A 27247-nucleotide genomic window follows, 5' to 3' on the forward strand; every position below is an offset into this window, starting at 1 on the left:
AAAAAAACACTTGTACACCAATGTTTATAGCACCTTCATAATGGCCTAAAGCATAAACAGTCCAAATTTTCATCAATACAAGAATGGTAAAACAAATTGTGATATTCATACAACGGAATAATATGGAGACATGAAAAGGTACAAATAATACATGCAATATCATGGGTGAATCTCAAAAACACTATGATAGGGATCCCTGGGTGGCTTAGTTTAGTGCCTGCCTTTGGCCCAGGTCGTGATCCTGGAGTCCCGGGATCAAGTCCCACGTTGGGTTCCCTACACAGAGCCTGCTTCTCCCTCTGCCTGTGTCTCTGCCCCTCTCTCTCTGTCTCTCTCATGAATAAATAAATAAAATCTTAAAAAAAAAAATTTAAGTGGGGACAGCTGGGCGGCTCAGCAGTTTACTGCCTGTCTTCGGCCCAGGGCATGGTCCTGGAGTCCCGGGATCCAGTCCAGTGTCAGGTTCCCTGCATGGAGCCTGCATCTCCCTCTGCCTGTGTCTCTGCCTCTCTCTGTATGTCTCATGAATAAAATGAGAGACAAATACAATAAATAAAATCTTTTAAAAATAAAATAAAAAATTATAAGTGTGGGGCACCTGGGTGGCTCAGTGGTTGAGCATCTGCCTTTGGCTCAGGTTGTGATCCCAGGGTTCTGGGATCAAGTTCCGCATCAGGCTCCCTATGGGGAGCTTGCTTCTCCCTCTGCCTATGTCTCTGCCTCTCTGTATCTTTCATGAATAAGTAAGTAAATAAAATCTTTAAAAAAAATTTTAAGTGTGATTACCACTATGAGGCTGGTGGAGGGGCAGGGACTACCTAAAGGGGGCATGAGAGAACTTTCTATGTTGATTGTAATGTTCTGAATCATGAGAAGAGTTTGGGTTGTACATGAGTAAGCATCGGTTAAAACTCATCAAACAGTACAATTAAGATATGTACATTACCCTCCAACACAGAAAAACTATACCATGAATTCCAATGAATGATGTTTGTGCTAAAGTGTTTCAGGGTAAAGTATACTGATGAAACAGATGTACTTATTCATACACACACACACACAATAAAGCAAAATATAGCAAGTCCAGTTCAACCGGATAAGAACTAATTCAATCTCTCACACTAATAACCTGACAAAAGAGATGTTTACTGCTGTGCACAATTATTATTTACCGCAGTCTGTTTTTTTATACATCATGTCTAGCATTCAATCAAAAACAGGAGGGTAGGAGAGAGAAACCTACTGCCAAGAGATAAACAAACAACAGAAGCATACCCAGAAATGACGCAAATGCTTAAGCTATCAGAGAGGAACTTAAAATAATTAAAATTAGTATGTTCAAAGATATAGTTGAGGGCATCTATAACCAACTGGGTGGCTCAGTCAGTTAAGCATCTGCCTTTGGCTCAGACCATGATCCAGGATCCTGGGATCAAGTCCCACGTTGGGCTCCCTGCTCAGTAGGGGGGAGTCTGCTTCTCCCTCTGCCCCTCCCTGCTGCTCATGATCTCTCTCCTCTCTCTCTCTCTCATGCACTCTCACTCTCCCAAATAAAAAAAAAATCTTAAAAAAAAAAAAAAACAAATCCAAAGATATAGTAGATAAGGGGGACAACATCTAATAACAATGGGGAATTTCAGCATGTAAACAAAAACTGTATCAAACTGCTGAATATTGTCAGTCTGGAGACTCAGTAGGAAAAGAGAAAAAAATGGGGAAGAAATATTTGAAGAGATAACAGTCAAATACTTTTCAACAGTAACTAAAACTGAATTATACACATCTAAGAAACTCCAAGAACCCTAACTCGGATATACACAGAGAAATACACAAAAGACACATAATGGTCAGAAAAAGGAAAAAAAAATCCTGAGGGCACCCCTCTTATTAAGGGATAGGGCAATTTACTATTTCAAATACTTTAATCACCATCATATATTTCAAGCACTGCCAATTTGAAAATAACTAAAGTGAAGTGATAAGTAATAAAACCAAATTCTTAATATTGATGATTCAGGAGTCCCACAGGCAAAAAAAGAAAAAAGTCCCACAGGGATATCACATACGTCAATAAAAATTAGTTTTGGAATGCCACACACTATTGAAAATGCAAAATAGCACAATCAATGCTTACTGACTCTTCTATTTTGGAAAAAGTCCAACTCCTTTTAGTAAAATCTATACAAACTAATAAATTTTTTTACAACTCTAACATGCTATATTTGTAGCTGTCACCTCAAATTAGGAAGACTAGGATGCAATGAGATTTCATTTGGAAACCTAGAATGTCTGCTTTCATAAGTAAACAATCCCATCAAATGACACTATTTGCTAATTACGCTTGGGGATTATTTTGTTAAAATTACATTTGAATAACTACTAGTAAAATCATACCAAAAAAATGTAGATTGAGGTGCCTGGGTGGCTAAGTTGGTTAAGCATTCAACTCTTGATTTTGGTTCAGGTAATGATCTCAGGGTTGTGAGATCAAGCCCAACATCTGGCTCTGTGCTGGGCATACAGCCTGCTTAGGATTCTCCCTCTCCTCTGCCACTCCTCTCCCTTTCTCACTCTTCCTCTTTCCTTCCCTCTCAAAAATAAAAATAAAATAAATAAATAAAAAGGTAGATTAATAGAGTTCTAAATAACAGACTAATATCATATAACGTACAAGAGATCATGGTATATACATCATTGCATGCCTTCCAAATAAATTTAAATGTTTTCAGGATATAGCTAAGTTTAAAATAATTAGGGAGTGAAGTTTGTTTCTGGGCACAATTTAAACTTAATGTAAAAATCCCAAAACTAAATTTAAAGATATTTTTTAGACAAAATTTTTTAGAATAGTTAATATGAAATTTAGCAACAAGGAAAAAGTAAAATAGGGGCAGCCCCGGTGGCGCAGCGGTTTGGCGCCGCCTGCAGCCCAGGGCGTGATCCTGGAGACCCTGGATCGAGTCCCGCGTCGGGCTCTCTGCATGGAGGAGCCTGCTTCTCCCTTTGCCTGTGTCTCTGCCTCACTCTCTCTCTCTCTCTGTGTCTCTATGAGTAAATAAATGAAATTCTTTAAAAAAAATAAAAATTAAAAAATAAAAAAAGGAAAGTAAAATATAGTGGGGTTCTCAGAGTATATATATTCCCTGTATCAAGAACACCAGAGTGGCTTAATGAAAATGCAGGGGGAAAAAATGCAGAAAATTGAGCCTACCCCTAAACTACTAAATTGGGGGTAAATGGGTGGGAGATTACCAAGTATCTAATTTTTTTTAACTAAGTGTCTAATTCTTAAAAGGCACCAGGTGATATTTAAAAACTCTAAAAATCTGAGAACCACTAATCTAGATTAATTAAAGCATTCTGATTATGTCCAACATTTAAAATCTTCTGCATCCGGAGTCGGTGCGGGTAGGACGTTTCTTGCACCTTGACTCCGGCCCTCCGTGAGAGCCTATTTGTGCTTTAGTGTCCTGTGCACACACACCTTGCAAGCGACGGCGCCACAAGTCTGACTTCCAGCGTATGAATTGAATGGATCGCAGCAGTTACTATTGCTGCTGGGACAGCTGCAATTGATTATCTAGCTTACAGAAGGTTTTATGTTAAAGATCATCACAACAAATCTATGGTAAACCTTCACATCCAGAAAGACAACCCCAAGATAGTACATGCTTATGACATGGAGGATTTGGGAGATAAAGCTGTGTACTGTCGTTGTTGGAGGTCCAAAAAGTTTCCATTCTGTGATGGATCTCACACAAAACACAATGAAGAGACTGGAGACAATGTGGGACCTCTGATCATTAAGAAAAAGGAAACTTAAATGGACAGTTTTGATGCTGCAAACCAACTTGTCATGATGTCATCTGACTGTTTAATTAGAATGACTACCACCTCTGTCTGTTCACCTCCCCTGGGTTCTAGATGTGATGTATTGCAAATTGCAGCTTTCATATTCATGGCATTTGCCTTATTTGTTGAACCATCGTGGTGCACATATGTTTAAACAAAAAAAGGAAAAAGTAAAAACCAAAAAATAAAAAAATAAAAATAAAAATAAAAAATAAAACCTTCTGCATCCAGTTAAAACCAGAAAATGTGGCACTTAAAGCCCCACTTTGGCCAAATAAAAAAAGTCAAAATCAGGAATATTCAGAGGACAATAAATTCAACTTAGATAAAAAAATGTAAGTAACACTAAGTAATGAACATTTCAGATTTTCCACGGTAAAAAGCATACAGGAAAGGAGGAGGGAGATACAGGCAGAGCAGAGACAATTTTTAGGTGACTGAAAATACTGTAGATGTTTTATAAAGATGGATATATGTCAATATGTTTGTCCAAACCCAAAGAATGTGCAACACCAAGAATAAACCTAAGGTAACCTATGGACTTTGGGTGACTATGTATGTGTCAACATAGATTCATTGTTGGTAAGAAGCATAACATTCTGGTGAGTGGTGCTGATAATGGGGGAAGCCATGCATGTGTGGCAAAGAGAGATATATGGGAAATGTCTATACCTTCTATTTATTTTTGTTCTGAAACAAAATTGCCCTAAAGAATAAATCCTTTAAAAAAAATCATGTTTTGGGACACCTGGGTGGCTCGGCGGTTGAGTGTCTGCCTTTGGCTCAGGGTGTGATCCTGCAGTCCTGGTCCCGGGATCGAGCCCCACATCGGGCTCCCTACATGGACCCTGCTTCTCCCCTCCCTCTGCCTACGTCTCTGCCTCTCTCTGTGAGTCTCTCATGAATAAATAAAATCTTAAAAAATTTTTTTTAATTTTAAAAGTTAAAAATCATGTTTTAAGAGATTATTTAATGATATGGATATATTCATGCTATACTGTCTCACGAAAATCAAAATAATACACTTATAAAAATTTCTTTTAAAAAATTTTAAAAAGGAATATGGACTTTGGGTGATGATGATATGTATTAATGTCCACTGACTATAACAAAAATACTACTCTGGAGCTAGATATAATGGGGAGGGAGGGTCGAGAGGGGAGACAGAGTTGCTGGGAACTCTGTACTTTCTACTTAATTTTGCTAAGAAGTAAAATTACTCTAAAAAGGAGCATCTATTAAAAAAAGCATTAAGTGAATAATAAAGTATAGAAAATATAAAGAACAAGTGAGACAATGGTATATTATAATCTAAAAAATCTGGTAAAATATCAACTAAAGGATGAGAAATGAATAAAATAGACAAAATCACATAGCATTACTTCTAAGAGATCTAAAATCAATTTTATCTTATTACTGCCTGATGATTTTATTTAGTTTTTTCAAAACTATTTAGGTATATGCTTCAAGAAGAAAACCATCTTCTAAACATTTGCCAAAAATAAACTAGTCCTCTTATACATGCTGAATCAATCATTAAACATTTTTTTTATTCAATGATTTTTTTGTACAATGAAAAATTTACCTCTACTTATTTTATAGTGGCTAGATTGAATATCCAAGTATTTGAAATTATAGGACAATTATACATGGCCACTGAACTTAATTTTCAAGTATTAAACTTAGCAATTTGGCATCAGTTTATTAAAATTTACTTAAATTCCTACCACAGAAATTACAAAAAAATTTTGGAAAAAAACACAAAATGTTATAAAAATCCAATTTATATGATAGTCTAGTACATAACATTCTACTAACCACTCAAAATTTTACTCATCCACAGTCTTCACACCTAGTGTCATATGACTAAACTCTCACCAACTAACAGATTTATTCAGACAATATCAATTAGAAATGGATTACTATTCAACCAAAGATGCTATCTGGTCTGGAAATGAGGACAAAAAGACTACAAATCAGCGACAAAGGTTGTATTCATGTGTAAACAAACTGCTTGGTCACTTAGCTTTGTTAATCATGCAAAACTAGGATTTAGGGATCCCTGGGTGGCGCAGCGGTTTGGCGCCTGCCTTTGGCCCACGGGGCAATCCTGGGCAGGATCGAATCCCACATCGGGCTCCCGGTGCATGGAGCCTGCTTCTCCCTCTGCCTATGTCTCTGCCTCTCTCTCTCTCTCTCTCTCTCTGTGTGTGTGTGACTATCATAAATAAATAAAAATTAAAAAAAAAAAAACTAGGACTTAGACACCAGACTCTTAACTCAAATTCCTTTCTTTGGCATTTAAGGATTTTAACAATTTCAAGAGGTACATTCCTCTTTTTTTCTCCCAACTACTCTTTTTTAAGATGCGTTAGCTCTAGCAAAACTATTCTCATTTTCTTCAAACACACCAAGTATACTTCTGCCGCTCTGTTTTTGTCTCTATTTGTCTGGAATCTGTTACCACCTATTTATCTATCAAAGTCCGAGTCTTCATATCCCAGTCCAACTATCACCTTTTCCATGAAACTTTTCTTGACTATCACAATTCATAGTATCTCTTCATCCAAAGAAACAAATGCAATCCTAGCACATAACTGGTATTTAATTTATAAATTATATATGATAATCTTAAATATTCTTTCTTCATATAAGTGGAAATCCATTCCAGTGTTATTCTAGAATAAATCTAGTTTCCCTCAATGGACTAATGCTATTCAAGGGCTGATTTTAACAGCACCAATCCCAGTGCTCCTACCTTGGTAGGAAGTTTTCAATGTTTGATCTTAATGATAATTTTAAAACATGAAAAATAAAACATATTATAGCAGTTCCCAACTTTTAAAATATCACATCACAGGGGCATCTGGCTAGTTGAGTCTGCAGAGCATGTGACTCTTATCTTGGGGTTGAGTTCAAGCCCCATGTTGGTGGTAGAGATTACTTATAAAAAAAAATAAGAAAGGAAAAATTAGAATATCATATCATATACAAAAAAAAAACCCACCAATATTTGTAACCTCCAAATATGGAGTCCTTCCAATTCCTGTATTTAGGCACACCTGTAACTGTGTAAAAGCACACCTGGAGGGGTGGGGGTGAATGCGTGACGGGCACTGAGGGGGGCACTTGACGGGATGAGCACTGGGTGTTATTCTGTATGTTGGCAAATTGAACAGCAATAAAAAATAAATTTATTATAAAAAAAAGCACACCTGTAGAGAAACCCTGCATTAATTTAATAAATTAAATGCAAACAAGATGATTAGTAAATTCCTTGGTTATTTTTGTGTTCAGCTTTCTATTTCAACCATTACCTAGAAACCTCTTGATTTGTTGTCTTTAGCAAATAAAAACCTATTAGGCTTTTATACAATGTATAAACTCTACTCATTTTATCTTTCTGAACAGGGTATTCAACTGGACATATTTCCATGTACCAACAACCTCAGCCAAGTAATGTTTAACTTAAACATTAGTTCTGAAAATAGAAGCTAATAGAAACAAAATTCATTAATGACCTTAAACTGAACTACTCTCCTACTGTGATAACGCATCAGTTTTTTTCCTTGGTGCTAATATTCTACATACCAATGCACCTTATTTTATATATGATTTTTAACATATCTTCACCTAATTTCTACTTAATTTAAGGTTTTGTATTAAGCCCTAAGTGAGACTTGATGATTTCAATACCACCTTTGTTACTAACATTTGTCTCCATCTCCACCCATCCTCACTTCTTTAAACAAACTAAAAAACCTAGAAACTAAAAAAGTCACTCCATTCTGAGCTTTTAAGGAGCTCTAGATAGGGTTCTTTACCCCTTTGAACTCAATGTGACATGTAAGTTTAATCATTCCCATAAAGAACTCTTGTTGCCAGGAGTTATTAAGACAGCTTTTTTATAACATTAATTTGCCAATTTGCTAATTTAAAAGTAGGCATTACTTTAAATGAATGAATGAATGAATGAATGTAAGCATTACTTGAGAATACACTATGAGACTGAGCATTCTTATACTAGCTGGTAGAAGTCCAAAATGCTACAACCCCTATGGAGAGGAATTTGACAAAACAAAACAAAACAAAACAAAACACAACATTCATAAATGTACTGTTTAACCCAACAATTCCACTCCTAGAAATTTACCCTGAAGATACACTTCTACAGATACAGAACACGTGAAGAAGGTTAGCATTAGCATTATTTGTAATAGTAAAATATCAGAAACAACCTCAAATGCAACAATGAGACTAGCTGAATAAACTATGGCACATTAACAGAGTACTAAAACAATATGAAAAAGAATTTAAAAAAGATTTCCAGATAAGGAAATTTCCAAGTGAAATGAGTGATTTCCAAGTGGGAAAAAGCAAAGTACAAGAGAGTACATACAGCAGTCTACGTTTTGAATAAAAAGGGAGAAAACACAGAAAGGAGAGACCACAAACTGATGAAAATGATTGGATTTATTTATTTTTTAGAGAAAACACACACTTGCATGAGTAGGAGGAGGGGCAAGGGAAGAGAAAGAGAAAGCCTCCAGCAGACTCCCTGCTAATAAGCATGGAGCTGCCAATGGGGGGGGGGGGGGCACGGACAGTGCGTGGTAGGAAGCCTTGGGTCCCAGGACCCTAGATCATGACCTGAGCTGAAATCAAGAGTTGGTCACTCAACTGAGTGAGCCACCCAGGAACCCCCAAAATGATTACCTATAGTGGGTGTGTATATATAAATGAAATAGACGGGGACGCCTGGGTGGCTCAGCCGCTGAGCGTCTGCCTTTGGCTCAGGGTGTGATCCCAGGATCCAGGATCAAGTCCCATTATTGGGCTCCTTGTGGGAAGGAGCTTCTTCCTCTGCCTGTGTTTCTGCCTCTCTCTCTCTCTCTCTCTCTCTCTCTCTCTCTCTGTGTGTGTGTGTGTCTCTCATGAATGAATAAATAAAATCTTATAAAAAGAAAGGAAATGGGGGATCCCTGGGTGGCGCAGCGGTTTGGCGCCTGCCTTTGGCCCAGGGCACAATCCTGGAGACCCGGGATCGAATCCCACGTCGGGCTCCCGGTGCATGGAGCCTGCTTCTCCCTCTGCCTGTGTCTCTGTCTCTCTCTCTCTGTGTGTGACTATCATAAATAAATTTAAAAAAAAAATTAAAAAAAAAATATTAAAAAAAAAGAAATGAAATGAAAAGGATAAAGATGGGAGTAAGGCTTCTGAAAAGTATGTTTTTTTAAGGTATGTTTTTAAATAGTACTGACTCTTGAATCATGTAAAATTAAATAAAAAGAAGAAAATAATCCTTAAAACTGAATATAAATACTCCTATAACTCACCAACCAAAAAACCCCAAATAAACCAATTAAAAAATGGGCAAAGGGCTTGAACAGACATTTCTCCAAAGAAGATACACAAATGGCCAAAAAGCATAAAAAGATGCTTAACATCACTCATCAAGAAACTGCAAATCAAAACCACAATGAGACATCACCTTATACCTGTTAAGACAGCCACTATCAAAAACACAGAAAATAACAAGCACTGGTGAGGATCTGGAGAAATTGGAATCCTTGTACACTACTGGTGGAAATGTAAAATGGTACAGGTACAGCTGCTACGGCAAAAAGTATGGGGGGAGGGTCCTCAAAAAAATTAGAAATGGAATCATCATATGATCCAACAGATATATTCTGGGTATATATACAAAAGAATTGCAAACAGGATCTCAAAAATTTGTATGCATACCCATGTTCACTGCAGTATTATTCACAATAGCCAAGCAGAAGCAACCTTTAAATATCCATCAACAGATTACTGTATAAAGAAAATGTGGTATATACACATAACAAATTATAATACTGCTTTTAAAAAGAAGAAAATTCTGTCATATATTACAAAATGGATAAGCCTTGAGGACCTTAAGCTAAGTGAAATAAACCAGTCACAAAAAAATACTTTGTGATTCCTCTTATGAGCTATCTAAAGTAGTCAAACCCCTAGAAACAGAAACTAGAATGGTAGTTGCCAGGGGCTGAGAAGGATGGGGAAAGGAGAAGCTTTTCGGTGGGTACAGAGTTTCAGTTTTGCAAGGTGAAAAGGTTATAGAGATCTGTTGTATTAACAATGTGAACATGAGGGATGCCTGAGTGGCTCAGCAGTTGTGCTTCTGCGGGCGTGGGCCTTCAGCTCAGGGCGTGATCCTGGAGTCCCGGGATCCAGTCCCACACTGGGCTCCCTGCAAGGAGCCTGCTTCTTCCTCTGCCTATGTCTCTGCCTCTCTCACGAATAAATAAATGAAATCTTTAAAAAAAACCACAATGTGTACATGAAAAGGGACAGAGGGAGACCCACAATGCACATAGTTAACAGAGCTGTACTGTAGACTTAAAAATGGTTAAGATGGTAAATTTCATGTTATGTGTTTTTTTAGCACAAATAAAAAAAATCAAGCAAGAATCACATTTATTAGTGGAAATAAAAAGTATTCTGCGTGTATAAAAATTGGGATACAAACAAACCACTTGTATACAAATTTCATAACAACAGACAGAAGAATTCAAATTCAAGTAACTAACAAATAGGCACTCTATACAACCTTAGGGGGACAACAACAACAAAAAAATTCTTGCAAGGGATACTGGTAGAGTATTGAAATTTTTTGAGCTTACAGCAGGGTAGTACAAGAAATAAATTTCTCAAAGTTAAGGGAAAACAGGGTTTATACTGTAGGAGAAGGATGATACAAACATGGAATGCAGGAAGTTTAGGAAAAACTGTGGTGTAAGCTCTGCCCCCAACATGGGGCTTAAACTCACAAACCCAAGATTAAGAGTCACATGCATGGGCGCCTGGGTGACTCAATTGGTTAAGGGTCTAAACTCCTGATTTTGGCTAGGTCGTGGGATCCAGCCTCAGGACAGACTCTGGGCTTCAGGCTCTGGGCTCAATGCAGAGTCAGCTTGTCCCATTCCCTCTGTTCCTCCTTCCTGCACCCTATCCCTCTAAAATAAATAAAATATTAAAAAAAAAAAAAAAAAAAGGAGCTGCATGCTCTGTTGACTCAGCCACCTAGGTGCCCTTGTGGTGCTCGATTTTAACTGAACAGAATGAACTCATGATTTAAAGTATATATGTACATTTCCTAGCTCTATACACTGAAAGGGCCTGAAAAATTACACTTTACTACCAATGCGAACACAAAGCGTATGCCCAAACCTTGGTTTATAAACACCACTCTCTAACTAAAATGCAAGTAAGGCTTTCTGGTAGAAATGACCTATCCAAATCTGGGTCAAGAAAGCAAAAGTGAACATCTTGCACCAGAAACCAAAGAAGTGCTCAAAGACTCAGACATGTCTAAAAGACACTAGATGTTTCAAAAAGACACCAAAGCCAGAATGATCATTTTGTGATAATTCGACTCTCAAAGGGAATAAAGAATCCATGAATAAATCAAGAGTCCCAATACCCTGTGAGAGAGCCCATGTAGAGAAGCCATCATAGATAGGAAAAAAGGCCCAGCGCAGTTCAACCTTACAGCTGTTCCTATTAAGGCACTAAGTGTTTGAGAGAAAATAGCATGGATCTTCTAGACCAGTTTAGACACCAGCTAAATAGTACTGAATGAGCACAGTAAGGAATATGGAGAAGAATAATCAAATCAAGCCAAGCCAGCCCAAATTCCCGAGTCACAAAATTATGAGATAGAGAAGAAAAGTTGCTGACGGATGTCAAAAGGTAGAAGCAGGGATCCCTGGGTGGCGCAGTGGTTTGGCGCCTGCCTTTGGCCCAGGGCGCGATCCTGGAGACCCGGGATCGAATCCCACGTCAGGCTCCCGGTGCATGGAGCCTGCTTCTCCCTCTGCCTGTGTCTCTGCCTCTCTCTCTCTCTCTGTGATGACTATCATAAATAAATAAAAATTAAAAAAAAAAGCTTTTAAAGGAAGCCTAGGTGGTTCTGTGGTTGAGTATCTGCCTTTGGCACAGGGTGTGATCCCAGAGTACCGGGATCGAGTCCCACATTGGGCTCCCTGCATGGTGCCTGCTTCTCCCTCTGCCTGTGTCTCTGCCTCTCTCTCTCTCTCTCTCTCTCTGTGACTATCATAAATAAATAAAAATTAATTTTTTTTTAATTTTTATTTTTTATTTATTTACGATAGTCATACAGAGAGAGAGAGAGAGGCAGAGACACAGGCAGAGGGAGAAGCAGGCTCCATGCACCGGGAGCCTGACGTGGGATTCGATCCCGGGTCTCCAGGATCGCGCCCTGGGCCAAAGGCAGGCGCCAAACCGCTGCGCCACCCAGGGATCCCAATAAATAAAAATTAAAAAAAAAAAAAAGGTAGAAGCAACCCAAGTGTCCGTTGACAAATGAATGGATAAACAAAAGATGTTTTATATATACACAGTGGAATTTTATCTAGCCTTAAAAAGTAAATTCTGGGGCAGCCCGGGTGGCTCAGCAGTTTAGCACTGCCTTCAGTCCAGGGTGTGATCCTGGAGACCTGGGATCGAGTCCCACTCAGGCTCCCTGCATGGAGCCTGCTTCTCCCTCTGCCTGTGTCTCTGCCTCTCTCTCTCTGTGTGTGTCTGTCATGAATAAATAAATAAAATCTTAAAAAAAAAAAAAAGTAAATTCTGACACATACCATATGGATGAACCTTGAAGACATGCTAAGTGACACAAGCTAGTCACAAAATAACAAAGGTTATATGGTTCTACTTATACTAAGCTCCTACAGTAGTTAGACTCAGAGATACAAAGTAGAAGGTGATTGCCACTGCTGGGGGAAAGGGGAATCAGAGTTACTATTTAAAAAAAAATTTTTTTAATACTTTATTTATTCATTTGAGAAAGAGAGAGAAAGAATGAGCACAAGCAGGGGGGCAGAGGGAGAAGCGGACTCCAGTCCAATGCTGGGCTCAATCCCAGAACCATGAGCTGGAGGCGGACCCTTAACCACTTGACCTACTGAGACACCCAGGTGCCCCAAGAGTTACTGTTTAGTGAGTACAAAATTTCAGTTGGGGAATATGAAAAAGTTTTGGAGATGAATGGTAGTGATGGTTCTACAATAATGTAAATGTGCTTGATACCACAAAACCTCTTACAAATGATTAAAATGGTAAAATTTATGTTATATATATTTTGCCATAATAAAATTTTTTTTAAACTTGCTGTTTTCAACCACTAGGTAGTTTGTTACACAGCAACCAATGAGCAGAATAGATCCTCTACACAAATGCAAGTCTAAAATAAAAACTGCTACAGTTAGCATTAAATACAATATTGGCTATATTTTAAGGCTTTTTTTTTTTTTTTAAAGATTTATTTATTCATGAGAGACACACACAGAGAGAGAGGCAGAGACACAGGCAGAGGGAGAAGCAGGCTCCTCGCAGGGAGTCAGATGTGGGGCCTGTCCTGGATCCCGGGATCACTTAGGGCTTCATTTTAAGGAATCTTGCCTATTTAATATTTTTAATTTCCTAGGAGAATCTTCCACAAAGAAGATTTAATATAAATACTAAAATAAGATATATGGACAGAATTTAGACTGGAAGTTACATACTGAATTATATATAAAATGAACATCCTATGTGGCATTTAGGGATAAATAAAAATCTTTCATGGAAGTGAAAATAATTATAACCAAAGTAGGTACTTTTGGGATCCACCTGGAAAAAAAGGGAAAGAATTCATGGCCTTCCTGCCCCTAATCTATTCTTCCCCTTTCACAACCTATTTTTGATGAGAAAAGAGAGATGCCCTACTTTAAATCAAGCCCACCATATCCTAAATCCTAACTTATATCAAACAAACCATTCTATAGAAAGCAGAAGTGAGAGTGTGGGGCAGAGGGAATGGTTGACACAAAGAGAAAGGTGACAGAAAAATACAAAGAAAACACAGAAATAACACCTAGTGGGAGAAAAATGGGGGACATATTCAGAACAAAACCCTATTTAATCTCTCCTAGGTCTTAGCACCAAAGTAATAAGAATTTTGATTCTGTGACTGAATGAATGTGGCAGATTTAGGTATAAAGTTAATAGCCAGAGAACTGCCTGGGGTACTGAACTCTGAGACCAGGTAATAAGAAGTGGATATAAGAAACAATCTTCAGGGCCCCTGGTGAACTCAGTCAGAGTGTGGAACTCTTGATCTCAGGGTTATGAGTTTGAGCCCCATGTTGGGTGCAGACATTACTTAAATAAAGAAGCACTTAAAAAAAATCTTTGGGGACGCCTGGGTGGCTTAGCGATTGAGCGTCTTGCCTTTGGCTCAGGTGCAATCCCAGCTCAAGGTGCAATCCCAGGATCCAGGATCGAGTCCCACATCGGGTTCCTTGCCGGGAGCCTGCTTCTCCTCTGCCTATGTCTCTGCCTCTCTCTCTCATGAATAAATAAAATCTTAAAAAAAAAAAAAGTCTTTGGTCTGTCCCTCTCCCTAAAACTCAAGGCTTATCAAGGACCTTCTAGAGTGACAGAACACGAGAGACTCCTAACTCTGGGAAACAAACAAGGGGTGGTGGAAAGGGAGGTGGGCGGGGGGGGAGGGGATGACTGGGTGATGGGCACTGAGGGGGGCACTTGATGGGATGAGCACTGGGTGTTATGCTATATGTTGGCAAATTGAACTCCAATAAACAAACAAACAAACAAAAAGGACCTTCCAGGGTGTCATTCTGGTTAAGCATCTGCCTTCAGCTCAGGTCACAATCCCAGGGTTCTAGGATCAAGCCCCACATGGTGCTCCCTGCTTCTCCCTCTGCTCTTCCCCCTGCCTATGCTCTCTCACTGGCATGCTCACTCTGTCTCTCTCTCAAATAAACAAATGAATGAATGAATGAATGAATGAATGAATGAATGAAAGAAAGAAAGAAAGAAAGAAAGAAAAGAAAGAAAGAAAGAGAAAGAAAGAAAGAAACTTCCACTTTCAAAATAGCAAGAAAGGAAGGAATGTTAGTGGCATGTAGTTCTATAGTAATACATGATCTGAAACAGACTGTATATAACAAACTGAGCACAAGTACTTAATGGAACTTTGTACAACATTGTTTGTGTCATAAAAATTAACATGACTGGCACATTAGTTTCAGAATCCTTAACTATATAGAAAGAAGGCTATTTGTGAACTATAGATCTTAACGCTTAATGTAACACTGGTAGTAAACAATCCTCTGCCCTTTCCAACAGATAACTAACTTATCTAAGTAACAAAACTGTCTACTTATTTATTTTTAAAAGTAGGCTGCATGCCCAACATGGGGCCTGAACTCAGGACACGGAGATCCGAGTCACATGCTCTAACAACTATGCCAGCCAGGCAATCCCAAGCAACAAAATTAATGATAATTTTCAGCGTTCTGTAACTAGGGTTAGTCACAACATCTGAAACTCCAATTTCTTCATCTGGAAAATCAGAACAGAACCAAATAACCTTTAAGCTACCTTTTGGTTCTAAAATTCTAAATACCCGGGATCCCTGGGTGGCGCAGCGGTTTGGCGCCTGCCTTTGGCCCAGGGCGCGATCCTGGAGACCCGGGATCGAATCCCACGTCGGGCTCCCGGTGCATGGAGCCTGCTTCTCCCTCTGCCTGTGTCTCTGCCTCTCTCTCTCTCTGTGTGTGACTATCATAAATTTAAAAAAAAATAAATAAATAAAATAAAATTCTAAATACCCAAGTTATCATCTCTGGTATTTAGTCTCAGGTAAAGACTTAGTTGCAATTCAAAATATTTTCAAATTATCCTTCATTTTCAAAAATAAAAATATTTCTCTAATCCAACATTATTTTTTCTAATCCAATATTAATACAAAGTATTTATTCATCCATTGAATAAATATTTGTTGGGCACCTAACTATGTGTCAGGCACTAAACTTGCTGTTGGCAGTGTACAAAAGTAAACAAAAAGAGACATTGTACCTGTATTCATGAAGCTTACATGGAAGTTGGGGAGACAAACCAAATAAACATGTATAAATGTAATATCATATCTGTAATAAATATTATGAAAGGGTTAAAAGAACATGTAATGAGGATTCCTCTGAAGAAAGTCAGTTATAAAAATGAAAATAAATATGATACCGTTGCCCTGGATCTGCCACTATCACTCTATAACTGATCTTGGTACATGTTAGTTGGCTACTCTGGGCCTAAATTTTCTCATCTGTGAAATACAGGGAGTTCTAGAATTTAATATTCTTCTAACTCTAAAATTATGGTTCTATTATAAAAATGTTTGTGGGGATCCCTGGGTGGCGCAGCGGTTTGGCGCCTGCCTTTGGCCCGGGGCGCCATCCTGGTGACCCGGGATCGAATCCCACGTCGGGCTCCCGGTGCATGGAGCCTGCTTCTCCCTCTGCCTGTGTCTCTGCCTCTCTCTCTCTCTCTCTCTCTGTCTCTCTCTGTGACTATCATAAATAAATAAAAATTAAAAAAAAAATGTTTGTGCCATTCTTGAAAACCGAAGGGAGTGGACCAAACATCTCTGCATTCTATGGACTAAGATACAGCATTTGAACACTGTCGCTATGTTATAATAAAAAAACTATCGAATTTATAAAATTTGCCCATATTAAGGATCTAGTAACACAAAAAATTATCAAAACTAGTTAAACATTGTTAAAAATCTATGCTTCCAATGAGACAGTACTACTTTAACTAACCAGGGATCCCTAGAAATCACAAAATCAAAACACTTAGAAAAACGGGCAGGGCAGCCCGGGGGCTCAGCGGTTTAGCACTGCCTTCTGCCCAGGGTGTGATCCTGGGGACTGCTTCTCCCTCTGCCTGTGTCTCTGACTCTCTCTCTCTCTCTGTCTCTCATAAATAAACAAATAAAATCTTAAAAAACAAAAAACAAAACAAAAAAAAAACAAAACGGGCAAAACAAAATCGTAAGATTCTTGAGAAAAGCAAAATTTTAGCAGGACATTCAAACTGGTTAATATGCATGTTAATTTTAACTTCAAAAGAACTCATAACAAAGGATATCCTAATCAAAGCTCATTCTAGGGACACCTTGGTGGCTCAGTGATTGAGCATCCGCCTTCGGTTCAGGGCATGATCCTGGGGTCCCAGGATCAAGTCCCACATCAGGCTCCCTGCATGGAGGCTGCCTATGTCTCTGCCTATGTCTCTGCCTCTCTGTGTGTGTCTCTCATGAATAAATAAATAAACTCTTTAAAAAAAAAAAAAAAGCTCATTCTAGATTTGGTTATATGTTCATTTATATAACAACATTTCTGATATAGGGTGGTAACTTTTTTAACCAGATTATCCCATCACTAGAATTTAAGATTTCATATTCTTGATATGAAAATAAAAATTAAAAGATCTATAAATTGTTTACGTAACAGCTTTGTATTTCATAATTTTTCAGCATCTCCAAGCATTCAATATAGCCTTAAGAAGCATCAATTAAGCACCGCACTTCACATATAACCTTTAGTATCAAGTTTATTTTAATGGAAGGTATTGTGTCCTTTTCCCTCAAAAGAGGCAACAAATTGCAGAATATAATTAGATTTTTTAAAAGCTAAGTTAAGGAATACTTTAAATATTCATTAAGCTCTCATAACATCATAAAAATTTACTAGGCACTATACTAACCTTTAGGAACAAAGGAGCAAGATCATACCCTAAAAATACTTTTATCAAGTTGCCTAAGGTAGAAACCCTGTCAACATTGTTTCTTCCCTCACCTCCCACCAAGTCTGATTGATTCTAACTCTGAAACATTTCTTGGATCCTTCCCTACCTCTCTTCCACTACCATAGCCCAACCTCAAGATTTCAGCATCTTTCACCTATACTACCATTAGCAGTTTCCTAGTTGGACTCCCTGCCTCAAGTCTTTCCCTTTCCTTGCCTCAATCTAGCCCCAATTGTGACAACCAAAATATTTTCAGCGCTGACAAATGTTCCCTGGGAGTCAAAGATGCCCTGGCTGAGGGACAACTGGGTGGCTCAGTCTGTTAAGTGCTGGGACTCGATCTCAAGGCCATGAGTTAAGCATGACAGCCAGTGTGGAGCCACTTAAAAAAAAAAAAAGGGCGGGGGGGAAGAAAAGAAAAAAATGAAGATGCCCTGAGAAATATTCCATCAAGTTGCTCTCTTAACAAGAACAGCACTTATCCTGTAAGGCTGTAGGCATAATCAATGTCCATGCAACAAAGCAAAAAGCTGATCAACATAAAGCTGAAACTTACAATCCTGATCTTAGGATCACCATGGTTTAAATAAGCTAACTAAAAAAGAGCTAAAATATTCTCTCTTAAAAACCCCTTTGAATATGCAGACATAAATCATCACCTTACTTCAAGTCTGAATTGTGAAGTCAGTACATTCTGTGAGAGTTCAACCATATTAAATTCATATTTAAGCTTCCGGATATTAGAAAATTGTGACAATTTAATAAAAATGCTTTTGTGATTGGTCTCCTCGGAAAGTGATGGAAATAGGACCCTTCCTAGGCAGCTATTGCCTAAAGTTAAGATTGTAAGCTACTTTGAACAGTATTCTCATAAATATTTCTAGAAAAAAGTCATATATATCAAAAAAAAAAAAGGCACATTCTTAGGTTTGAAAAAACAGATACACAGCTTTTAATTTTCCATAATGATTATATCCCTACAGAACCAAAGATACAAACAAGATAATACCTCTCAGAGGGGGTAAAAAAAGGAGATGATGAGATACCTAAAACAAACAAACAAAAAACCCTGGTAGGTGAAACTGTAAAGGCCAGGCCTAGCAGTGCAGTAATAATACCACGGGAGAGAGCACATCCTACCACAAACGTCTCAAGTGTGAACACTGTCCAGACGCTTACCTTGAGTCGCTTGATCATTTCATCGGTGGTGATCTTGTCGGTGATCTCCTTTACCCCCGGAGGGTAAGCGATCTTCCCGTCTGCACTCACGACGCCACAGAGGGCAGTGGCAGGCTTGGGCTGCGCGGTGAAGTCCATCCTGGGGGACAACTTTTCTTTCACAGTCCTCTACCGGCCTCTATCGGTCAGAAAACAAAAGTTCAGCGAGAAAGGGGAGACTTTGTAACCTCTTTTTTCATTTCAAAAATCTCTAATCTGCAAAGGGCCCTTTCTCCACGGAGGCCGGGGACTCGGCGGCGGCCCCGCCACTCGCCCCTCCCCGGGCCCAGCCCCCGGCGGCCGCCCCGCCACCCCCACTCACGCGGGCCCCGCCGGCCCCGGGCCCCAGGGGCTCTCCGGCACCAGCCGCCGCGGCCGCGGGGAGCGCCGAGCTGCACCAGGAGTTTCCCATTCCGCCTCTCACAATGAAACCCACCCCGAAGCACCGAGGTCCGGAGTTCGGCAGCCTCCCGAGCCCGGCGAGGCCCTCACGGCCCCCGCTCGGTCGGAGAGAAGCCCCGAGTCCCCGCCCGGCCGGTCCCCTCCGGGAGAGGAGACGCGAGGCCTATAGGGCTCGGCTTAGGCCGCAAAACTAGGGACCCGAACGGACCCGCACGCAGCGGCGGCTCCGGGAGACGAACGCCTCTGCCGGGCCGCGCCTCAGGACCCCCGGCGTCCCCGCCACGCTCCCGCCCCTCCCCTGTCCCGCGGGAGGGGAAAACAAGCCGCCCTCCACCCCAAACCCACGCCAGGAAGCGGCTGACGCGGCTCCGCACTTCACATTTTGTTCCTTCAACTTCGGCTGAGGGACCCTGGCGGCTTCTCTCGCCCCCGACCGCTCGGCGCCGTCCAGCGCTGCCGAGGCCTTACTGGCACCTCGGGCAGCCCCGCCGGGCCTCGGTCCCGCGCCCCCCCCCCTCCGGTCTCCCCTTCCGTCCCCTCCCTCCACCAACCGAGGGCGGGAGCCGAGCCGCCGCCGCCTTTACCTCCTCCTCCTCATGCGGGCGGAAGGTGCATCGAGCGCCCGGGCCTCTGTCAGGTGGTTGTGCCGCCGCCCCTCGTCGGGCTGCACACAAAGCGGCTCCGCGGGTCCCGCCGCCGCCGCCGCCGCCGCCGCCCGCCCGCCCCGGAGCGGCGCTGGGGCTGGCGGTGCCGAGGAGGAGCAGCCGCCGCGGGGGGAGACGCGGGGCGAGTGTGCGCTGGGCGGGGAGACACTGCCGCTCTCCGTCTGGCCGAGGAAGAGCAGCCTCGGAGAAGGCTCCTCCGGGAGCGGGAGCGGGAGCGCCCGCGTCCGCGTCCGCCCGGGACCCCCGCGGCCCGCCGACCCACCCGCACCTCGCGCCGGCCGGGTCCGCCGACCGGGACCCGGACGCCCCTCGCAGCGGCGCGCGCCGGGCCGTCCGTGCCCCCGGGAGCCGGCCCCTCGCGCACACACCAGCCGGTCACGCGAGCGGTGCGAGAGCACGCGAGAGCAGGGAGCGCGCCTCGCTCCCTCCCCTTCCTCCGCCGGCCGAGCCTCCGCCTCCCTCGGGCCCGAGGCGGCCGCGCGCGGGGCGGACAGCGCCGCCACCCGGTTGGCGCCAAGACTCGCCGCGCAGAGCGCCTCTGGGAGCTTTGGACGCGGAGGGCGAGCAGAGGAGGGGGCCCTGTGGCGGGAAGCGGACCGGGTCCCGGAGGCCCTTGTGAGGGCAGGCAGGGCGAACCGAGCCGTACGTTACGCCGCGAAGAGGAGTTCAAGACTTTTCGGGGTCAGCCTGAAGAGACGGGGGCGGAGCTGCTTGCAAGACGGTTAATTACTCGATGAAAATGAACTGATTTCCTCCCCAGGGGCAGAAGAGCTGCAAACTGAGGAAAAAGTTTTACCACATGGCACAACGTGAGCTGCTCGTTCCTGTTCAGACAACCACCGGGGTTTTTGCCTTCTCCTCTTTGGATTTCTAAAATCGATATTTTGAAAGCTGCAAAACATGAAGGTAGCTTTTTTTTTTTTTTTTTTTTTTTTTGAGTCCAGTAGTTCTCCAAGAGGGGTCTGAAACGTAGGTTCCTGGGCTCCACTCCCGTTTAAACCTAGAGAATGAAGATCTCTGAAGGACACCCAGAAGGAAGCATGTTTACAAAGTAGCTGGATGAATATGGAAATAATAATATTTTTTGAGGTTTTAAATACACCCGGAACAACTTTTCCTTTCATCCACAGGAAAACCCAATGCACCGGGTTTCAGCAGTTTAATATTAAAAAACAAACAAAACAAAAAAAAAAAAGAAGAAGAAGAAGCAAATGAACCCCAGTTGCACATGTATGGGAAGATGAAGTCGACAAAAAAGAATACAATAGTGTGAAATAGCATTCCGCTCTTGAAACTGACCACTACCGTAGTTTAAAATTATATTCGATTATTATTCTTGATGAATGAATATCCATTGGTCTTTTTTCCACATCCTTTACTTGGTCAGAAAAATATTAAAGGGACTGTACTCGCTGAATTGTTTTCCTGCTATTACACAAGGGAGCAATCATCTTGGAATGGACCTGGCCATAGCTGCTGATTGGCTAGAACTGCCCAAAAGTCAGTGCTTTGTTCTGGGGCATTTATAGGAGCAGACAATCCATTTAAGTTGGTCTTCATCCAGACAATTAAACCGACCAAAACCTTCTCTCTCTTAGGTGCTCCCTCTCAAGGTGTTTTTTTTTTTCTTTAATCTGTCATTCTAAAATAACAAAAGAGTGATGCTTTTCGTTGTCATTTTTTCTCTGAGTGATTTACCCACTATTAAATGGGTAAATTTTGTATATGCTCAAAAATTTTAATTTTACAATTTATGACTTTGTTAATATTGTTTGACTTTATAAACACAAGATTAGTAAACCCTAAGGATTACAACACAAATTGAATTCAGGGGCGCCTGGGTGGCTCAGTTGGCTAAGGGATTGAGTCTGGATTTCAGCTCAGGTCATGATCTCAGGGTTGTGAGATCAAGCCTCCTGTTGGTCTCTGCCCTGGGCATGGAGCCTGTTTCAGATTCTCCATTCACTCTCTCCCTCTCCCTCTGCTCCTCACCGCCTCCCACCCCGCCTTAAAAAAATTAAAATATAAATAAATGGAATGTATACAAATTTCAGGAATTCTGAAATCTCTGCTTTTAGCCTCCTTTCTTAAACATTTGTTTCCACTTGCAGTAAATGAGAAGGGATATATTTATTTGTGCAACAATTATTTAGAGTGCCTGTTTAGGTGGGCACCTGAGCGGTTCTGCCAGTTAAATGTCTCCCTTCAGCTCAGGTTGTGATCCCAGGGTCCTGAAATGGAATCCCATATGGAACTCCCTTCTCAGCAGGGAGTTTGCTTCTCCCTATGCCCACTTCCTCACACTCCTCTCTTGCAAAAACAAATAAATAAAATATTAAAAAAAAAAAAAGTGCCTGCTCTGCTAGGCATTGTTTTGGGCACTTAGAAAAAATTGGTAGTGGAGAAGGGGACAGAAATCTCCGTCCACCCTGGTGGAATTTAATTTGTTTGGGGAAAAATAGATAATAAATAAATTGCTATGGAGGAAAATGGAGTAGAAGAGGAATGCAAATCACATGTAGACTTTTAGGCCCTTGGTCTTTGGAAGGACTTTGGCTTATACTATGAAATGGGGAATTATTGAAGTATTTTAAAGAGAGAAGTGACATGATATAATTTATGTTCCATGAGCCAGGCAACCTTAGGCAAATTACTTAGTCTTTCTGTGTCTTATTTTCCTCCTCTGCAAAACAGGGATAATAGTTTCTCTGAGGTTCATTATGAGAAATAAATAAGTTGACATTTGTAAAGTGCCTAGAATAGTAACTGACACATACTAGGCTCTATATAAGTTTATATATGTATACATATATATATATATATATATATACATATATATATATATAATGAAAGAACCATTCTAGCTTCTGGGTTGAAAACAATATAAAAGTGCAAGTATATGGGATCCCTGGGTGGCTCAGCGGTTTGGCGCCTGCCTTTGGCCCAGGGCGCGATCCTGGAGACCTGGGATCGAATCCCACATCGGGCTCCCGGTGCATGGAGCCTGCTTCTCCCTCTGCCTGTGTCTCTGCCTCTGTGTGTGTGTGTGTGTGACTATCATAAATAAATAAAAATTTTAAAAAAGTGCAAGTATAGAATTAGATTAACCAAGTGTAAGACAACTATAAAAATCCCAAGGAGAGATAACAATAAGGACCATGTAATAACAGTGAAGATGATGAAAAATGTGACTATGAAAAAAAGGAAAAAAAGAAAAATGTGACTATGTAACACTTGAAAAGTGACTACTGCAACCAGGAACTGAATTTTTAATTTAATTTAATTTTAAAATCTAGTCACATATAGCTAGGTGACTATTGGACAGTGAAGTTCTAGAGTATAGAGTTTGGAGGAATGATAGACAAGATGAGGGTAGAAGATAAACTGTTCATACTGCATGCTACAAATGTTAAGCAGAGTGATAGTTTAAAAGGATGAATTGGGATAATAGGAGACTAAAGCTGTGTACAGTGAAAGTGGACTAAAAGCTATAATCAAACAGATAAAAATGCAAAAAATATTTAGGATATTTAAGGCAGTTTTTGCAGGTAAGTCTATTCTGTTTATCTGAAATTATTATTTGCTTTTCAATTTGAAATATAACAAGCTAAATCTGTCCTGAGGATTTTCACAAATTATACATATGAATCATCCATTTACCTCTGGTCATAGAGAATTAACCATCTGTCATAATCACTATGGGACTTGAAAAAATAGTGCTTTATTTTAGTGTCTTTCCAAATACCACTGACATTTTGGCTTAGATTCACTAAAATTTAAATATATTGAGGCATATAATAATTATCTATCTGTAGTGAGCTAAATAAGTTTGACAGGTCTCACTAATGACTGATAAAGACAAAAAATATGAAGTCTGAATCATTTTGCTCTAGTATGACCAAGACATTGATGGTTAACTTGTTTGTCATAGTAATTTAAAGATTTTATTTGAATTCTAATATCTTAGTCTCCATGCACTCTCACTTCAGTTTTGTTTTGTTTTTTTTTTTTAAGATTTATTTATTTATTTAAGATAGACAGAGAGAGAGAGAGGCAGAGACACAGGCAAAGGGAGAAGCAGGCTCCATGCTGGGAGCCCGACGTTGGACTCGATCCGGGACTCCAGGATCGCGCCCTGGGCCAAAGGTAGGCGCCAAACCGCTGAGCCACCCAGGGATCCCCTCACTTCAGTTTAAAGTGTGATGTCTGGCCTACATCATTAGTTATATCATCTTTCTTAAAGTTGTTTACTCAAAATTATTATTTAACTAGTAGGGAAAACAAACGAAAACTAAATATTTTCAAAATATAAAAGAAATAACAGGTATAAACAACACGAGTAAATCTTAGTGGCCTAATATAACTTGTTTATGACGTTCAAAAGCAAAGCTCAGGGTAGTGGTTACCCCTGGAGTACAAAGAGAAGGAAGGAACACAAGGGGCCAAGATGGGAGAAAAAAAAAAAAGATGGGAGAATGAGTACACACGTAGATATATTCCTGTTAAAGCTTTAGTCTTGGGCAGAGTGGTGGCTTCACATACATTCATTAAATGATATGTGAATGAATGTGTGAATGAATAAGGACAATCCATGCACTGATAAGGGATGTTTTTACAACCCAAGGTTTACGATTAAACCAACTCAGGGCATCTGAGTTCCAGAAGAGAAAAAAAAAAAATCATAGGATGACAAACTCAAGAAATTTTTTAAATATTATAATTTAATAGTTCTGGAAATATATATCCCCCAAAGTCAAAGAAATTCTGCCCTCTTCAGATAATTTTTTCTAATAGTGATGGTAAAATGAGAAATTTTTTGGAGTTATATTTTCTCAAATTGCTTGCTTCCTCAAGCTGCTAGTATTAGGCCAATAAATGATTATAAGACTGAAAGAATTTTCACGGTAATTAAACTTTGAACAATCACATTACAGTGTGTTTTTATTATGAAGCTTGGGATGTCAGACTCCTATTGTTTTATATGATTAAAATAATTAAGAAAGTAAACTTATGACAAATACTTCATCACAGTAAGGGCAGAAGAGACTCATTTATCGAAACTATTGAGAGGATAATAATTGCCTCCCCTCCTGCAAACTCTTTTAAGAGAGTGGTTTGTATCCCAGCCCTACATATTCTCTCTCTCTCTCTCTCTCTCTCTCTCTCTCTCTCACACACACACACACACACACACACACACCTGACTGAGCGTGCAGTGGCACCTGAAACAAGAAAATGCAGTCCACAAGCTGAACTGAGCCAAACAAAATATCATGAGACAGGCTGCGAATGAAAACTCAGCAACAGATAAAATTTTAGCTCAATTATATCCGTACAAAACAGTAGCAGTCTTTAACTATCTACTTATGTGTAGGCTAAGGAAACCTGACATACCCTAATTTTTGTCCCGATGGTTCTGTTTTCCTGGGACTCCCCATAAGAGTTGTTTCCTTACAGCAAAATCCCTTTTATCCAAGATAATTTGACTGAATTTCTGATCTTTCACCACTAAATATGACTTGATTTAGAACTGACAACTGGACTTCATGAAATCTTTTTTTTTTTAAAGATTTTATTCATTTACTCATGAGAGACACAGAGAGAGGGGCACAGACACAGGCAGAGGGAGAAGCAGGCTCCATGCAGGGAGCCCGACGTGGGACTGGATCCTGGGTCTCCAGGATCACGCCCTGGGGGCGCTAAACCACTGAGCCACCCAGCCTGCCCTGGACTTCATGAAATCTTAATCATGATCCATAAACCCAGCTTTACTGAGTCAAACAGTACCCCCCAAATTCTTGTCCACCTGGAACTTCAAAATGTGATCTTATTTGGAAGTAGGTTCTTTGCAGATATAATTAGTTAAAATGAAGTAATACTGGATTAGGGTGGGACCTAAATCCAATGACTGGTATTCTCATAAGAAGATATGCAGGGAGGAAAGCCCGGTAACAACAGAGATTGGCATGATGTAGCTGCAAGCCAAGGAATGCCGAGAATGACCAGCAAGCACCAGAAGCAAGGAAAGAAGCAGTGAAGGATTCTTTTCTTGAGCCTTCAAAGTGATTATGCCCTTACTGACATCTTGATTTTGGACTTCTGGCCTCTATAACAGTAAGAGAATGAATTTCTGTTCTAAACTTTTACTTGTTATAAAAGCTCTAGAAAACTAATACATCAGCCATGTGTAAAATCTGTCTTAAAGTAGATTGGTTAGCAGCTGTATGAAAGCAAAAGCATGGGGTGCCTGGGTGGCTCAGTTGGTTAAGCATCTGTCTTCCACTTGGGTCATGATCCTGGGGTCCTGCTTAGCAGCGAGCCTGCTTCTCCCTCTGCCTCTCCCCCTGCTCATGCTCTCTGTCTTGCTCGCTCTTTTTTCTTTTCTTTCTTTCTTTCTTTCTTTCTTTCTTTCTTTCTTTCTTTCTTTCAATAAATAAATAAATAAATAAATAAATAAATAAATAAATAAATAATCTTAAAAAGAAAGAAAGAAAGGAAGCAAAAACATTTTACCTCCTGAGAGACAAATTTCATCACTTTCATTTTTGGACCTAACCCTTTGCTTTTCAAAGAGACCTATAGAAGATTTATAAAGCTGTGACCAACAGTTTATCTTATTTCTACATTTTTTTCAGTCATACTAAGCTTGTAAGCCTCAATTTATCTCCAGAATCTGCATTTTAATTTTTCCATTTTCTCACATTCTTAGAAATAAGAACAATATGCAAGCAAATATTTAAATAATTACAAAACTACGATGGAGAAACTGCAAAAATGGAACTGTTGGTTGGCAACCAGCTTCACCATGCTTTGGCTCAAAGTGTTCATTTGTCATCTTATATGCAAAAGTCTAAAATTGGAATTTTGAAAGCAGTTTAGAAATGACAATATATAATGTACTAAACGAGGCTGTGTAAAATTGAGTGAAGTCATAGCCTGTTTAATAATAAAATCTTTTGTGTTCACTTTATTAATTAAACATTTTTATAAGTGGAATATTTTCTATGACTTATAACCATCAAGTGTCATTATAATAATAAATGTGGCAGACTGGAGGAATAAATAGCTGAATTTCAAATTTCTGGTTTAACTGGAAATGTAACCACATTAGAACTGGTAGCCAGAACTATCTGACTTGTCCAAGGAATGTGCCAAGAATTTGCACAACTTTGCCTTCTGAATTTTTTTCAAGTAATTCCAGAAACTGAATAGTTCTTGGACTCTGGGCTACCTAGATAGATACTGTTTTGGAAAAACTCTTCAGAGTTCAATTATGTCTAGACTTGTCTAGCTAAAGAAAATTAAGCAGGGAATCTGCAGAAAAGTTAGTAAGAGCTGTTTCACCTTTTTTTTTTTTTTTTTAAAGTAAGCATGAGCCCAGCACAGGGCTTGAACTCATGACCCTAAGATCAAGATCTGAGCTAAGATTAAGAGTCAAACGCTTAACC

The 27247-nt window shown here is 40.1% G+C and overlaps 1 protein-coding gene and 1 pseudogene across 1 annotated transcript in view; one reads left to right on the forward strand and one right to left on the reverse strand.

The window, feature by feature from the left end:
- PDS5A (PDS5 cohesin associated factor A) overlaps positions 1-19854 on the reverse strand; it is a 152612-nt gene extending 132758 nt beyond the window's left edge. The window contains exons 1-2 of the mRNA XM_055326255.1: positions 19719-19854; positions 18694-18871 (exon numbers count right to left, since the gene is read on the reverse strand). Of these exons, the coding sequence (XP_055182230.1) occupies positions 18694-18831 (138 nt within the window). The 5' untranslated portion in view covers positions 18832-18871; positions 19719-19854. The remainder of the gene's footprint in view (positions 1-18693; positions 18872-19718) is intronic.
- Positions 791-3980, forward strand: LOC129510534 (CDGSH iron-sulfur domain-containing protein 1-like; annotated as a pseudogene).
- Positions 19855-27247: the final 7393 nt, after the last annotated feature.

The sequence above is a fragment of the Nyctereutes procyonoides genome, unplaced genomic scaffold, assembly GCF_905146905.1.
Source record: "Nyctereutes procyonoides isolate TBG_1078 unplaced genomic scaffold, NYPRO_anot_genome, whole genome shotgun sequence".
NCBI lineage: Eukaryota > Metazoa > Chordata > Mammalia > Carnivora > Canidae > Nyctereutes > Nyctereutes procyonoides.